Consider the following 14,216-nt stretch of genomic DNA (forward strand, 5'->3'; position numbering starts at 1 on the left):
AGATGATTTTCGATCACTCTTTGCATTTACATATCTCTTATCCCCCCGTGTAGATGGAGGCAGGTTCAAGAGGATTCCCATGTACAGAGACCCTGCTGGTGGGTACGGATTTGCATCACCATTCGAATTTGACTCTCTGCTCAGTTTAGTGCTGTACTATGCCACCAACACGATGGAGAAACACAACCCTGAACTGGAGACAATTCTTAGATACCCTGAATTCCATGTGGACAGGGGCCGTTAGTAACTGAACTAGCAGCTGTACAGTATTGTATGTATATGTAGGATTATTTTTCTGTGTATGTATGTATATATGTGGGTGCATGTACACTTTTGATATGTGGAAGTTGCAATCACAATTTCAGACTTCCTGTTGTCATCTGATTAAAGTCATTGGTAAATTATAATTTGGAGTAGATCTATGCATACATGAAGACAGCATGAAGAAGTTACAAGGTGATTGTGTAGTTTGGCTGGTCTTTTTGACTGGAGCTGCTCAGCTCTTACTAGTGTGTGGAGAGGGTATGTCTTTCGTGACATCTCCAGCCACTCAGTATATAAATGTTATGTGATTGTGTGCAGGAGTGTACCTATCTCTTGGATCAACCAACATCACCACTAACAACACTGAGATCCCCATCACTGATATTGGAGATTATTTTGGAAATGGTTGTCCCACTCTCATCTGTCACACTGACCTCGTGGCATGTTGTACACCCTATGAGACAATGATGGCAAGAGGATTTGGACTCTGGCGCTATCCAAATGGGGCTCGTGTTCCTGGTATATCAGGATCCAACTCAGCATATCGACCGTTTGTGTCATTTAGAAATGTTCAATCTATTCAACTGATTCGTAGAGAGAGTGTTAACCCCCCTCCCCTGAGCCCAACTGGTTCCTATTGTTGTATTATACCAACTATCGGAGGAGAGATGACATTCTGTGCTAACCTAGGTGAGTGGTTCAGCAATATTCACTATTAGTTCAATCCACTATCCCCTTCTAGTTGTGTGTCTGTCTCTCCCTCCCCTGACCAATGGTATAGTCTCATATAACGACTCAATACTGGGTCTGGACACTCTGGCCATCTACACCTGTGACACAGGCTACACTCTCGAAGGAAACATTACCAGGACTTGTGAGAGGGATGGAGTGTGGAGTGGGTTAGCTCCATTTTGTGAGCGTAAGTGGAATGGATATTGTACTGTTTGTATATATTTTCAATTTCCATACAGAGATACTGATCTGTTCCGACCTCCCTCTCGTCACTAATGGAGACGTTTTCTACACTGCTGGATTCCCTGACAACAGATCTCTCTATTCTGGAGCTACCTACACGTGCAATCCTGGCTACACTCTCATTGGAGGGAGCACCACCAGGACCTGTGTGAGTGGAGGGAGATGGAGTGGGTCACCTCCAACTTGTCAATGTGAGTTTTGTAACTCGTACACAGTTTGCATTTCGTGTGTAGACATAGGGCTCACTACTGCTCCACCCATCACCTGCTCTGACCTGATTAATCCGACCAATGGAACGATCGGCTATGATATGGGGACTGCTAGTTCAAGACCAGTGTACACGGTGGCCACCTACACCTGTGACACTGGATACACTCTCAATGGAGACACTACCAGGACTTGTAGGAGTGATGGAATTTGGAGTGGATCAAGTCCAGTTTGTCAGCGTAAGTACTAGCTTGTGGAATGGATTTTCTTTTTTTCATGGTATGCATGGATTTCCATACAGAGATACTGATCTGTTCCGACCTCCCTCTCGTCACTAATGGAGACGTTTTCTACACTGCTGGATTCCCTGACAACAGATCTCTCTATTCTGGAGCTACCTACACGTGCAATCCTGGCTACACTCTCATTGGAGGGAGCACCACCAGGACCTGTGTGAGTGGAGGGAGATGGAGTGGGTCACCTCCAACTTGTCAATGTGAGTTTTGTAACTCGTACACAGTTTGCATTTCGTGTATAGACATAGGGCTCACTACTGCTCCACCCATCACCTGCTCTGACCTAATTAATCCGACCAATGGAACGATCGGCTATGATATGGGGACTGCTAGTTCAAGACCAGTGTACACGGTGGCCACCTACACCTGTGACACTGGATACACTCTCAATGGAGACACTACCAGGACTTGTAGGAGTGATGGAATTTGGAGTGGATCAAGTCCAGTTTGTCAGCGTAAGTACTAGCTTGTGGAATGGATTTTCTTTTTTTCATGGTATGCATGGATTTCCATACAGAGATACTGATCTGTTCCGACCTCCCTCTCGTCACTAATGGAGACGTTTTCTACACTGCTGGATTCCCTGACAACAGATCTCTCTATTCTGGAGCTACCTACACGTGCAATCCTGGCTACACTCTCATTGGAGGGAGCACCACCAGGACCTGTGTGAGTGGAGGGAGATGGAGTGGATCACCTCCAAGTTGTCAATGTGAGTTTTGTAACTCGTACACAGTTTGCATTTCGTATATAGACATAGGGCTCACTACTGCTCCACCCATCACCTGCTCTGACCTAATTAATCCGACCAATGGAACGATCGGCTATGATATGGGGACTGCTAGTTCAAGACCAGTGTACACGGTGGCCACCTACACCTGTGACACTGGATACACTCTCAATGGAGACACTACCAGGACTTGTAGGAGTGATGGAATTTGGAGTGGATCAAGTCCAGTTTGTCAGCGTAAGTACTAGCTTGTGGAATGGATATTCTTTTTTTCATGGTATGCATGGATTTCCATACAGAGATACTGATCTGTTCCGACCTCCCTTTCGTCACTAATGGAGACGTTTTCTACACTGCTGGATCCCCTGACAACAGATCTCTCTATTCTGGAGCTACCTACACGTGCAATCCTGGCTACACTCTCATTGGAGGGAGCACCACCAGGGCCTGTGTGAGTGGAGGGAGATGGAGTGGGTCACCTCCAACTTGTCAATGTGAGTTTTGTAACTCGTACACAGTTTGCATTTCGTGTATAGACATAGGGCTCACTACTGCTCCACCCATCACCTGCTCTGACCTGATTAATCCGACCAATGGAACGATCGGCTATGATATGGGGACTGCTAGTTCAAGACCAGTGTACACGGTGGCCACCTACACCTGTGACACTGGATACACTCTCAATGGAGACACTACCAGGACTTGTAGGAGTGATGGAATTTGGAGTGGATCAAGTCCAGTTTGTCAGCGTAAGTACTAGCTTGTGGAATGGATTTTCTTTTTTTCATGGTATGCATGGATTTCCATACAGAGATACTGATCTGTTCCGACCTCCCTCTCGTCACTAATGGAGACGTTTTCTACACTGCTGGATTCCCTGACAACAGATCTCTCTATTCTGGAGCTACCTACACGTGCAATCCTGGCTACACTCTCATTGGAGGGAGCACCACCAGGACCTGTGTGAGTGGAGGGAGATGGAGTGGGTCACCTCCAACTTGTCAATGTGAGTTTTGTAACTCGTACACAGTTTGCATTTCGTGTATAGACATAGGGCTCACTACTGCTCCACCCATCACCTGCTCTGACCTGATTAATCCGACCAATGGAACGATCGGCTATGATATGGGGACTGCTAGTTCAAGACCAGTGTACACGGTGGCCACCTACACCTGTGACACTGGATACACTCTCAATGGAGACACTACCAGGACTTGTAGGAGTGATGGAATTTGGAGTGGATCAAGTCCAGTTTGTCAGCGTAAGTACTAGCTTGTGGAATGGATTTTCTTTTTTTCATGGTATGCATGGATTTCCATACAGAGATACTGATCTGTTCCGACCTCCCTCTCGTCACTAATGGAGACGTTTTCTACACTGCTGGATTCCCTGACAACAGATCTCTCTATTCTGGAGCTACCTACATGTGCAATCCTGGCTACACTCTCATTGGAGGGAGCACCACCAGGACCTGTGTAAGTGGAGGGATCTGGAGTGGGTCACCTCCAACTTGTCAATGTGAGTTCTGTAACTCGTACACAGTTTGCATTTCGTGTATAGACATAGGGCTCACTACTGCTCCACCCATCACCTGCTCTGACCTGATTAATTCGACCAATGGAATGATCGGCTATGATATGGGGACTGCTAGTTCAAGACCAGTGTACACGGTAGCCACCTACACCTGTGGCACTGGATACACTCTCAATGGAGACACTACCAGGACTTGTAGGAGTGATGGAATTTGGAGTGGATCAAGTCCAGTTTGTCAGCGTAAGTACTAGCTTGTGGAATGGATTTTCTTTTTTTCATGGTATGCATGGATTTCCATACAGAGATACTGATCTGTTCTGACCTCACTCTCACCAATGGAGATATTGTCTACACTGCTGGATTCCCTGACAACAGATCTCTCTATTCTGGAGCTACCTACACGTGCAATCCTGGCTACACTCTCATTGGAGGGAGCACCACCAGGACCTGTGTGAGTGGAGGGATCTGGAGTGGGTCACCTGCTCTGACCTGATTAATCCGACCAATGGAACGATCGGCTATGATATGGGGACTGCTAGTTCAAGACCAGTGTACACTGTGGCCACCTACACCTGTGGCACTGGATACACTCTCAATGGAGGCAGCACCACCAGGGTCTGTGTAAGTGGAGGGAAGTGGGATGGTGCTGCTCCTCACTGTCCACGTATGTTCTATTATTGCAATTGGTCGCACTGTGTCACATGATAATGTACACAGCTGTGCATTGTGGGACTCCTCCACCTATTACCAATGGATCTCCTGGGACACCAACAACCACAACATTCACAGGGACAGTGACCTACAGCTGTGTCAGTGGATACTGGATCTCTCGTGGAGTCACCACAGCAATTGCCACCTGTAAGGCTGACAATACCTGGGGACCTCTACCAACTTGTAAACGTATGTGAAATTGTTATATTATACTGCATTGACATTGGACTCAGTTGTGGATTGTGGCTCTCCTCCCCCTGGTATCAATGTCTCTCCTGTGGCTCCGATCAGAACAATCTACCAAGTGACAGTCCTCTACACCTGTGACAGTGGGTATGAGGTCTCTAATGGAGTCACCACAGCAACAGCTACCTGTGAGACTACTGGCGATTGGGAACCTCTACCAACTTGTATAAGTATGGTTCAGGGAATTTGTTACTTCACAATTTTATCTACTACATATACAGTTGTGGACTGTGGTGATCCTCCCACTGTTCCCAACGGATCTCCTGGGACACCAACCAGTACAGCATTTGGAGGGACAGTGTTTTACATGTGCAATAGCAATAGATATCACATGTCAGGATCAGCCACTGTAACTTGTGAGGCTAGTGGGAGTTGGAGCACAAGACCAACTTGCTCAGGTGAATGGCTCTGCATGAAGTAACTGAAATATGATTGATACTCATAGTGGTATGTTTTAACATTATATTTGTTGATAGCCATCTGCAATGACCAACAAATTGAAAATGGTAACATCATCTACAATCATGATACCACACCGAGATCAGAGGGAGCCATTGCTGTGTACTCGTGTATGTCTGGTTACCAGCTGTCTGGTGTGAGCACTAGGATCTGTGTGGACAGTCACAGAGGAATGGGTGGTGCGTGGACTGGATCAATACCAAGTTGTATAGGTATGAAAACAATAATTTATTAAGTAGCAATATCCATTCCGTATTATGTTACTTAATTGTACATTTCCAATCATGCAGCAATCTGTGATAGCATCACCCTCGCCCATGGAGTGATCAGCTATAGTCCATCTACTACTCCCATACTGGAGGGAGGTGTGGCTATACACAGCTGTGGTGAAGGGTACGGACTGTCTCCTAGCGTGAGAGCAAAAACATGTCAGCCTGACAGGACATGGAGTGGAGAGGACATCACTTGCCAACGTAAATATTGGGTATATCATATAGATGATACACTTGTGTGTATTGTCCACAGGTATCATGTGCGCTGCTCTCCCTAATGTTACAAATTGGACCATTGATTACTCTAGTGGCACTACTGCACCGTATGACTATGGAACAACAGCTACTTATCAATGCAACTATGGACATATGTTAACAAGTGGAGGAGACAGAGTGAGGACCTGTACTGGTGATGGTAGCAGTCGTAGTGGTCGGTGGAATGGAACTGCTCCTCAATGTCCACGTATGTTCTAGATTATTTGTTCACATAATTATTATATCCCGTTGCTACGCTGTTGCTAAGTGCAACATGTAGCATAATGCACTGCTGAAAGTCAAAATGTACTAACCACAAAACGCCTCTCTGGCATTAATTAGACAGACAATTAAATTAAATAATCATGAGAAATAACAAGTATCAAAGTAAGTCCAGCCATGCAGGAATGTTCAGCACTGCTGGAGTTTCTTCTTTGCAACCATGCAGGTTTCAAAGTTCGAAGATTCTGCGTTCCTAGACCTAGTCCTCGACCTCGTGATGCATGTCAATTCTGCTTCACCATAGCACTAGAAGCGGCTCTTTTTGCTGGGGGCTTGAGCTGTTTTGCAGCAGTGTAGAGGAGAGCTTCTTTGGCTTGGTTGTAAGGCCGAGGGTAAGACCACCGTGGAGGGCTGTTCGAGCAGCAGTTACACTGAGTAGTGGGGTGGGGCTGTTTATTCGTAGCAGTAGTAAGTGGGGTGGGACTGTTTCTTTGCAGCAGTATAGTGAGGTGGGGCTGTTTTGCAGTGGTTTCAGCGTTGGAACTCCAACAATTTTGTGTCAAGCCATTCGTCGGTCATGCCAATCTTGTACGCTGCAGATACTGGCATCTAGAAGAGAAAAGAGATGGAGCTGTGTCTAGAGTTGTCTCTGTCATCTTTTTGTGCAGTGTTACTAAGATAGTGTTATGTTGCTATGCCCTCGGAATATAAACTATAGTTATAACACGTGCACGCGGGATGCATGGCATATATCCCTCATGCCAGTGTTATAATAACTATAACTTAATGTTGTATACACACAGCTGTGGACTGTGGGGCTCCTCCGTCTATTACTAATGGATCTCGTGGGATACCAACAACCACAACATTCACAGGGACAGTGACCTACAGCTGTGTCACTGGATACTGGATCTCTCCAGGAGTCACCACAGCAACGGCTACCTGTATGGCTAATAGAACCTGGGGACCTCTACCAACTTGTCAACGTATGTGAAATTTCTACCAAACTTCTGCATTGACATTGTTCTCACCCACATAGTTTTGGATTGTGGCTCTCCTCCCACTGTTCCCAATGCATCTCCTGGAACACCCACCAGAACAACCTACCAAGGGACAGTGACCTACACCTGTGACAGTAGATATAAAGTCTCCAATGGAGTCACCAAAGCAACGGCTACCTGTCAGGATAACGGAAACTGGAGACCTCTACCAACTTGTACAAGTATGGTTCAGGGATTCTTCTAACTTCAGAATTGTAATTATATACATACAGTTGTGGACTGTGGCCTTCCTCCCACCATTATCAATGGATCTCCTGGGACACCAACCAGCACAACATTTGAAGGGACAGTGTCTTACACCTGCAACAATAGATACCGTATGTCAGGATCAGCCACTGTGACTTGTGAGGCTAGTGGGAGTTGGAGCACAAGACCAACTTGCTCAGGTCTGTGAAATATAATTATAATAATTTAGTGGTGACATGATTGTTAATAGCCATCTGCAATGATAATCAAATTGAAAATGGTTACATCGACTATGCTCCTAATACCACACCGAAAACGGAGGGAACCATTGCTGCGTACTCGTGTGTGTCTGGTTACCAACTGTCTGGTGTGAAATTTAGCATTGATTACATGTGTACATGTACACATAATTATAGTTAGCTGTTGACAGGGAGCCCTTACAAAATAATAATTATTCCTCGGTGCGCATGCGCTAGTGAGGTATATGGTAGTGTGTTTGTGTCTGTGTGTCTGTAGACTGCTACAGCTACTCAAGGATTAATGAAGTTCAAGTAAGAGTTTCTATTTCTCGTTATCTTAAATTGAAGAGTGCATGCCTTAAGAGACTGGAGCTGCACTTATGCTTACAACGAGTGCCGCTTATACAAATCGTTTGCCTATGGTATGCATAAGTCATTTTCTCCTGCAGACATTGTGTGTCCTCCTCTACCGACCATTACCAATGGCATAATCTCCTACTCTCCTGATGTCACCCCTGACTATGACCTGGGAACTAATGCGACCTACACTTGTGAGGCTGGGTTCTATCTTGAGGGTAATGAGGTACGAGTGTGTATGGATGATGATGGAATGTGGAGTGGTCGGGAGCCAAGCTGTGTCCGTAAGTCATCCGCTTGAACCAACTGTAACATGCAGCATGTATTTGCAGAGCCTAAGTAACTGCCTGGTACTCTAATTCAAGCAGTCACTGGTGCACTAGCTAGTGTAAGCATTATTCTCACTACACACAGCCATTCAGTGTCCTCCCCTTGAACTAAATTGATCATGCAGCTATTGAATGTCCTCCTCTACTGACCGTTACTAATGGAGTTATCACCTACGCTCCCGGCAACACACCTGCCTATGGTCTGGGTATTGTGGCCACTTATGCCTGTGACGCTGGGTTTGTTCTGGACCTCTCCCTGGGAGGATCTGAGATGAGAACTTGTGTTGATAATGGACTGGATGCTATTGGAATTTTTGATAGACTGGCTCCAATATGTGCCCGTAAGCTAAGTCATTAGCTACCTTATTGATTATAAACGGGTACTAATTTTAGCGAATTTGTATTTAACGCTAAATTAAGTACGTTTATTAAAACGCAATTAAAAAATTATGAATCTCATTTAAAAAAAGCTGCATGGTCCCAAGGGTGACCGGATTAACGAGAGTCTACTGTACTTGTACATCTTTTGAATATATTGTGGTACAGTAGAACCTCGATTATCCGGACACCTTGGTTCCAGAAGCAGGCCGGATAAGTGAATATGCCAGATAATCAAATAGATAAACCACGCCTTGATCCACCCACTTTATTGATAATTAGCAGTGCCACATGATTGTCTGCGCATGCGCAGAAGATAAGCAGGCATGTCTCCATGATAACAGCTGTAAGCACATGCGCATTTGAGGGACACGCCCATTTTCTGAATTATAAAAAGAAAACTGCCAAGCGATGGAGGGCAGGATAATCGAGGTTCTACTGTAATGAATTTGCCAAATCCGCCAAAATTAGTACCCTAAAAACAGAAAAAAATTTGAAAAATTACTACCTGTCTATAATAGTAACATTAAGGTAGTCTAAAAAAGTTTTTGTATTTCTTTCATATCTTTATTTTTAATTGGTGATTATTTTACTGTTAATATCCACTTTGTACAGCCATTGAATGTCCTTCTTTACCGGATATTACAAATGGCATGGTATCCTATGAATCTGACAATATGGATAGCTTAGCCCTTGGAGCTGTGGCCACCTACAGCTGTACCGCTGGGTTCTTCCTGGATGTTTCTGAAGGAGATGAATTTAGGGCCTGTTTGGACAATGATGGAATGGGCACCATTGGAGTGTGGAGTGGTCAGGAGCCAAGCTGTGTCTGTAAGATATCAGCCTAAGCCGTTTAGCAATTGCATGTGTGTTTCGCAATATTTTACCTAGCTATCTAGTATCTTTACGTTTCGTATGGTAATATTATCGCTATCTAGTACTTTCCAGTCAAGTGATTCATGAGCTGTTTGTAATTTTCTCAGCCGTTCCCCCTCCTGTACGCTCAGTGTTGTTCCAACTCAGACTCACAAACATCAACAACTGTCCTGACTGGGTGGTGAGTGCTAAGAATTTCCTAAAGCAACAGTAATATTTTTCTTTATAATTTATGCAGGACCAGGATGGGAGGATAGAAGCTGTAATGAGTGAGTTTGCTACCGAGGTGGAGAGTCACTGTGGGTGTGGTTTCTTAAGCGTGGTCATAACTGCCCCTCTCTTCCGCTGCTTTCCTGGGTCGGACAAAGCTGTCACATTCCGAGCCACTCTAACCGATTCCAGGCTCCTCACTCCCATACAGGACTGGATACAAACCAATGGATTCATTCCCATTCAGAATGTACTGATTGAGGTGGACAAGTCTTGTCCAGTGCAGGTATCCAGCCTTGCAGACACAGAGTGCACCAATCAGCCTACAGCTGCAGGGGGCAGTGACATAGCCGCTGTGGTTGGGGGAGTAGTGGGAGGAGTTGTAGGAGTGGTCATTGTCCTCATCATTGTGGTTGGTATTGTTGTCATAGTGATTGCTGTACTGGTGTTCAAAAGCAGGAGAGAGAAGCTGACCGTCAACAAAACAACGAAGTGTGTCAATCAAACATTTTATCATTCATTTCTCTATACTTATAGTTTATTGTGTCACAAAGGTTATGCCATTCTGCAATTTACTATCCTGCCATTCCCTCTCAGACCTGATCTACCACCAGTGTCACTAAAGGGTGTGGTCAACACTGGTGAGATACAATTGTACGAGATGATGGAAATGGGTCACGAATACGAGGAAGTGTCCAAGTTCCAACGAGCCATCGGTGGAGAATATGAGATCATTGGAGCACCCTCACAGACAACTGGCTCCGAGAGCAAAACTCTTATAAAGACCGAGCCATCACCACCCACTCCACCCACACCACAACCCTCACAAGCGACTAAGCCTGCCAGAAATGATACTGAGTTTACAGAGTGCATTGCTTACAGCATGACCACCCACAGTCGCCCCCCACAGCCTACAGGCTTATGAACTATAACATGAAACTGCAAACTGATAGAAATTGTGTTGACTGTTCTAGCAATTTAATGATACAGCTTGTATTTGCATGCATAGGCCTTTTTTTGGCTATTAGATTATTATTATTAGTTCTACAAACTTATGTTCAAAGATCTTTGGTCTGCATTTGCATTTACACGTTCTTGCATGGGTAATGTCATCACCAGTCCTTCGTGAATATGAATATGACGAGGTTTCCTCATTGTAGTAGCCATTCCCACCACTGTGTGTATAGACACATTGATATTCGTGAGAAGATAGTTTTTTGACATTCAGTTGTGTGCTTAGAAGGAGTGGTTTGTGCTTGCTTTCAATATGATATAGAGTTCTCTGAGTGTTTATTGTGAGCATTGCTTGTTGTTGCCTTGAGGCAATGATTTTGCACCTCTCAATAGCCTAGGGCTGTGATCAGATATAGAACTCCAGCAAATGGTGCATATTGCCTTTGCTCCATCCTAGTCAATCTGCTGATACTATATACCATGTATAGATCTCACATTATATATAGACTACCTGTATACTATATTGTGTCGTGCAATCATGTATTTTCATAATTATAACCACCCACCCCACCTCAGGAGGAGATGATTCTCGAGAAATGCTCACTGGCATGGTAAACCTTTCCTGGTTCGACCCAAGGATAATGTGGAGGAGTCCTCAACCACGCCTTGTGATACACACATGCCACCGACATTGTAAGTTAAAGGGAAGAGCAGTGCATTAATTGCATTGCTGTAGTGACTGTGTCTATAGAGAGAGGCCATATGAAAAATTGATTGACTACAAGTATGTATCTTGTACTGGTCAATAGAGCTTCAATTGGTACTGTACAGTTCTATGCCGCTTTGAAAATTGATGCCAATAGCTTGTTGTATGATATGATACAGAGTCTAAATGATTTTCTTTCTGTGTCTATGTGCTCAAGGGTGCATGTACATTTTATACTTCCTGTTGTCATTAATTAAAGTGAATACATGTACAGTTCATTTAGTCTAGAGAGTAGATTACCACAAATGTGTGAGTAGTTGTACTGAAATGTAAATATCTTTTGATTGGAGCATTTCTAAGAAATAGTGTTGATACCTGTGTGTAGATGAATGACTGAACTACAACATATCCAAAAATGTTTCCATGGAAACATAAGGTGGTGGGTTTGTGGTGATTAATAGAACAACAGCAAATTGTTATAGTGGGTAATCGGTTAGAGTAATAAAACACTAACCTTAAACAGCTAAGGTCTTAGACTTTTATCACACAATAGTTTAATGGTTTAGGTATCCTGACCATCCCTTTATGGGTCTTACATATGCTCACAGTGTCTATAATTCATAATTTACCGGTTTTTAGGTACACTTTTGGTTAGAGTCATATTTTCTGAAAAATTTATAGTTTAGCTTTCAAAGTTCTATGGTAAGTTTACAAATAAATGGCCTACATTTTAATACCAAGAATATTATCTATGCTTATTCCATTGTTGAGATATCACTGAAAAACTACATATTCTACTATTTTCTACTGTTTTGATGACATCACAAGCTGCTAACCACAAATCGATGACACTCAAATTAACCACATAAGTGGGCGTACAATAACTGTACGCCTACTTTTAATTTACGTTTGTGGTTGATTAAAGCATCATTGGTTTGTGGTTTGCAGCTGCTGATGTCATCAAAACAGTAGAAAATAGTAAATTATGTAGCTTTTCAGTGTTATCTCAGCAATGAAATAAGTATATAGGATGTTCTTGGTATCAAAAAATGTAGCCCTGTAAACTTACTACAGAAATTTGAAAGCTAAGCTATTAATTTTTCAAAAGTTATTACTCTAACCAAAAGTGTACCTAAAAACCGGTAAATCATGAATTATAGACACTGTGAGCATATGTAAGACCCATAAAGGGATGGTGAGGATACCTAAACCATTAAACTAATGTGTGATAAAAGTCTAAGACCTTAGCTGTTTAAAGTTAGTGTTTTATTACTCTAACTGATTACCCACTATAACAATTTGCTGTTGTTCTATTAATCACCACAAACCCACCACCTTATGTTTCCATGGAAATATTTTTGGATATGTTGTAGTTCAGTCATTCATCTACACACGGGTATCAACACTATGTCCTTATGCAAAACTAAATGTAATGATCTTTACCAAAAATGGACATTGTTGCATAATTATAATTTATTCCCAAAGTATTACTTTACCTATTATGCTAATATTGCAGCATAATTTATCAGGGCCTATAGTTTCATCCTACAAGCTTATGAAATACCCAACCCCCTGTATCATTATGCAACTTTTGACTATGTGCATGCATGTATAATGCTATTGCTACTTTCCATTTCATTTTGCATGGCCATGAGACCGAGGGTGAGTACAGTTGCACAGTTACCACCACCCAGGGACGTCGACTACCCTCACTTCAATGTGAGTCAACCAGCACACACTAACTGTATAAATGACCAGTAGTAGTTACGGTATGTTGTACATCAGTGTGCTCTAAGATTATATTAGTGTTTTGTCCTCTATATGGTTGGAAGCTGCATGTACGCATGATTGATGCTCTAATGTTGATTTAGTGCTTCCTTTGCTTGAATGTATATAGCTAGGTGTCTCGCATTAATATTTATATATCTTCTTTCCTTGCAGTCTCGACAGCTGATCAGATAAGGATCTGAAGGTGTCACGTGACCTGCCGCACTTCGAGTCAACCCGGAAAAAAGAACCCAAGCATCTCGTGAGTCAACCAACATCTCTTCAGTGCATAATTGCATGGCTATACTTGTATCCCTGTCAGTATAATGGTCCCCACTGGCAAATGTAAAGCGCAATGCATGTGCATCTTAATTTTCTGGGTATTTTTAGGGCAGGTATACAGCATGCAGGGTTCAGTATATAGCCCACATGTATGTACCATTCCAACCACTGGTAGACCATAATCTAGTTTGTCTACCATTGGCTTTCTTTGATATAATTATACCTGTACAGCTGCATTGGCAGTGGGGATGGTGCATGAGTGCTCTAGTGTTTATTGTGATCATTACCTGTTGTGTTGTGCCTGAGACAATGTTTGTGCACTTTCAATAGCCTAGGGCTGTGATAGTTTAGGAACTCTAGCAAATGGTGCATGTTGCCATTGCTCCACTTGTCAATCTGTTCACTGTGTGTGGTGCACCTTAGTGATAACATGGAGTGATTGTTGATGCCATTTCATTGTACTTTGGTATATTGATCATGAAGTCATAATTATAAACTGGAATATGCTGCCCCTGTTTGGGATCCACACCAAAAAACAAATTCACAAAATAGAAAAAGTACAAAAGTTTGCCCTTAAAATCTGCACAAAACTTTGGAATAGGGACTACGACTCCCTATTAGATACTGTGGACCTACCGTCCCTTTCCACAAGAAGATTGTACCTGAAACTATATCATACCTTTACCAGGTAATAAATGGTA

The 14,216-nt window shown here is 43.2% G+C and overlaps 2 protein-coding genes and 1 long non-coding RNA gene across 3 annotated transcripts; all 3 read left to right on the forward strand.

Annotated features, from left to right (window-relative positions):
• The first annotated feature begins 2,755 nt into the window (after positions 1-2,755).
• On the forward strand, positions 2,756-4,498 carry LOC135335186 (P-selectin-like). The gene is made up of 6 exons (XM_064530605.1): positions 2,756-2,966; positions 3,009-3,221; positions 3,284-3,733; positions 3,796-3,990; positions 4,033-4,245; positions 4,308-4,498. The coding sequence occupies exons 1-6, from the start codon at positions 2,756-2,758 to the stop codon at positions 4,496-4,498; spliced, it is 1,473 nt and encodes a 490-aa protein (XP_064386675.1).
• Positions 4,499-4,533: 35 nt separating this feature from the next.
• Positions 4,534-5,126, forward strand: LOC135335159 (uncharacterized). The gene is made up of 3 exons (XR_010394463.1): positions 4,534-4,669; positions 4,723-4,905; positions 4,950-5,126. It is a non-coding gene; the product is annotated as an uncharacterized LOC135335159 (long non-coding RNA).
• An 8-nt stretch (positions 5,127-5,134) lies between these two features.
• LOC135335187 (sushi, von Willebrand factor type A, EGF and pentraxin domain-containing protein 1-like) lies at positions 5,135-10,890 on the forward strand. The gene is made up of 13 exons (XM_064530606.1): positions 5,135-5,360; positions 5,439-5,633; positions 5,712-5,894; positions 5,947-6,156; positions 6,974-7,156; positions 7,210-7,392; positions 7,444-7,617; positions 8,106-8,297; positions 8,468-8,683; positions 9,336-9,551; positions 9,704-9,777; positions 9,835-10,298; positions 10,404-10,890. The coding sequence occupies exons 1-13, from the start codon at positions 5,135-5,137 to the stop codon at positions 10,729-10,731; spliced, it is 2,844 nt and encodes a 947-aa protein (XP_064386676.1). The 3' UTR covers positions 10,732-10,890.
• Positions 10,891-14,216: the final 3,326 nt, after the last annotated feature.

The sequence above is a fragment of the Halichondria panicea genome, chromosome 4 (genome assembly GCF_963675165.1).
Source record: "Halichondria panicea chromosome 4, odHalPani1.1, whole genome shotgun sequence".
NCBI classification, from domain to species: domain Eukaryota; kingdom Metazoa; phylum Porifera; class Demospongiae; order Suberitida; family Halichondriidae; genus Halichondria; species Halichondria panicea.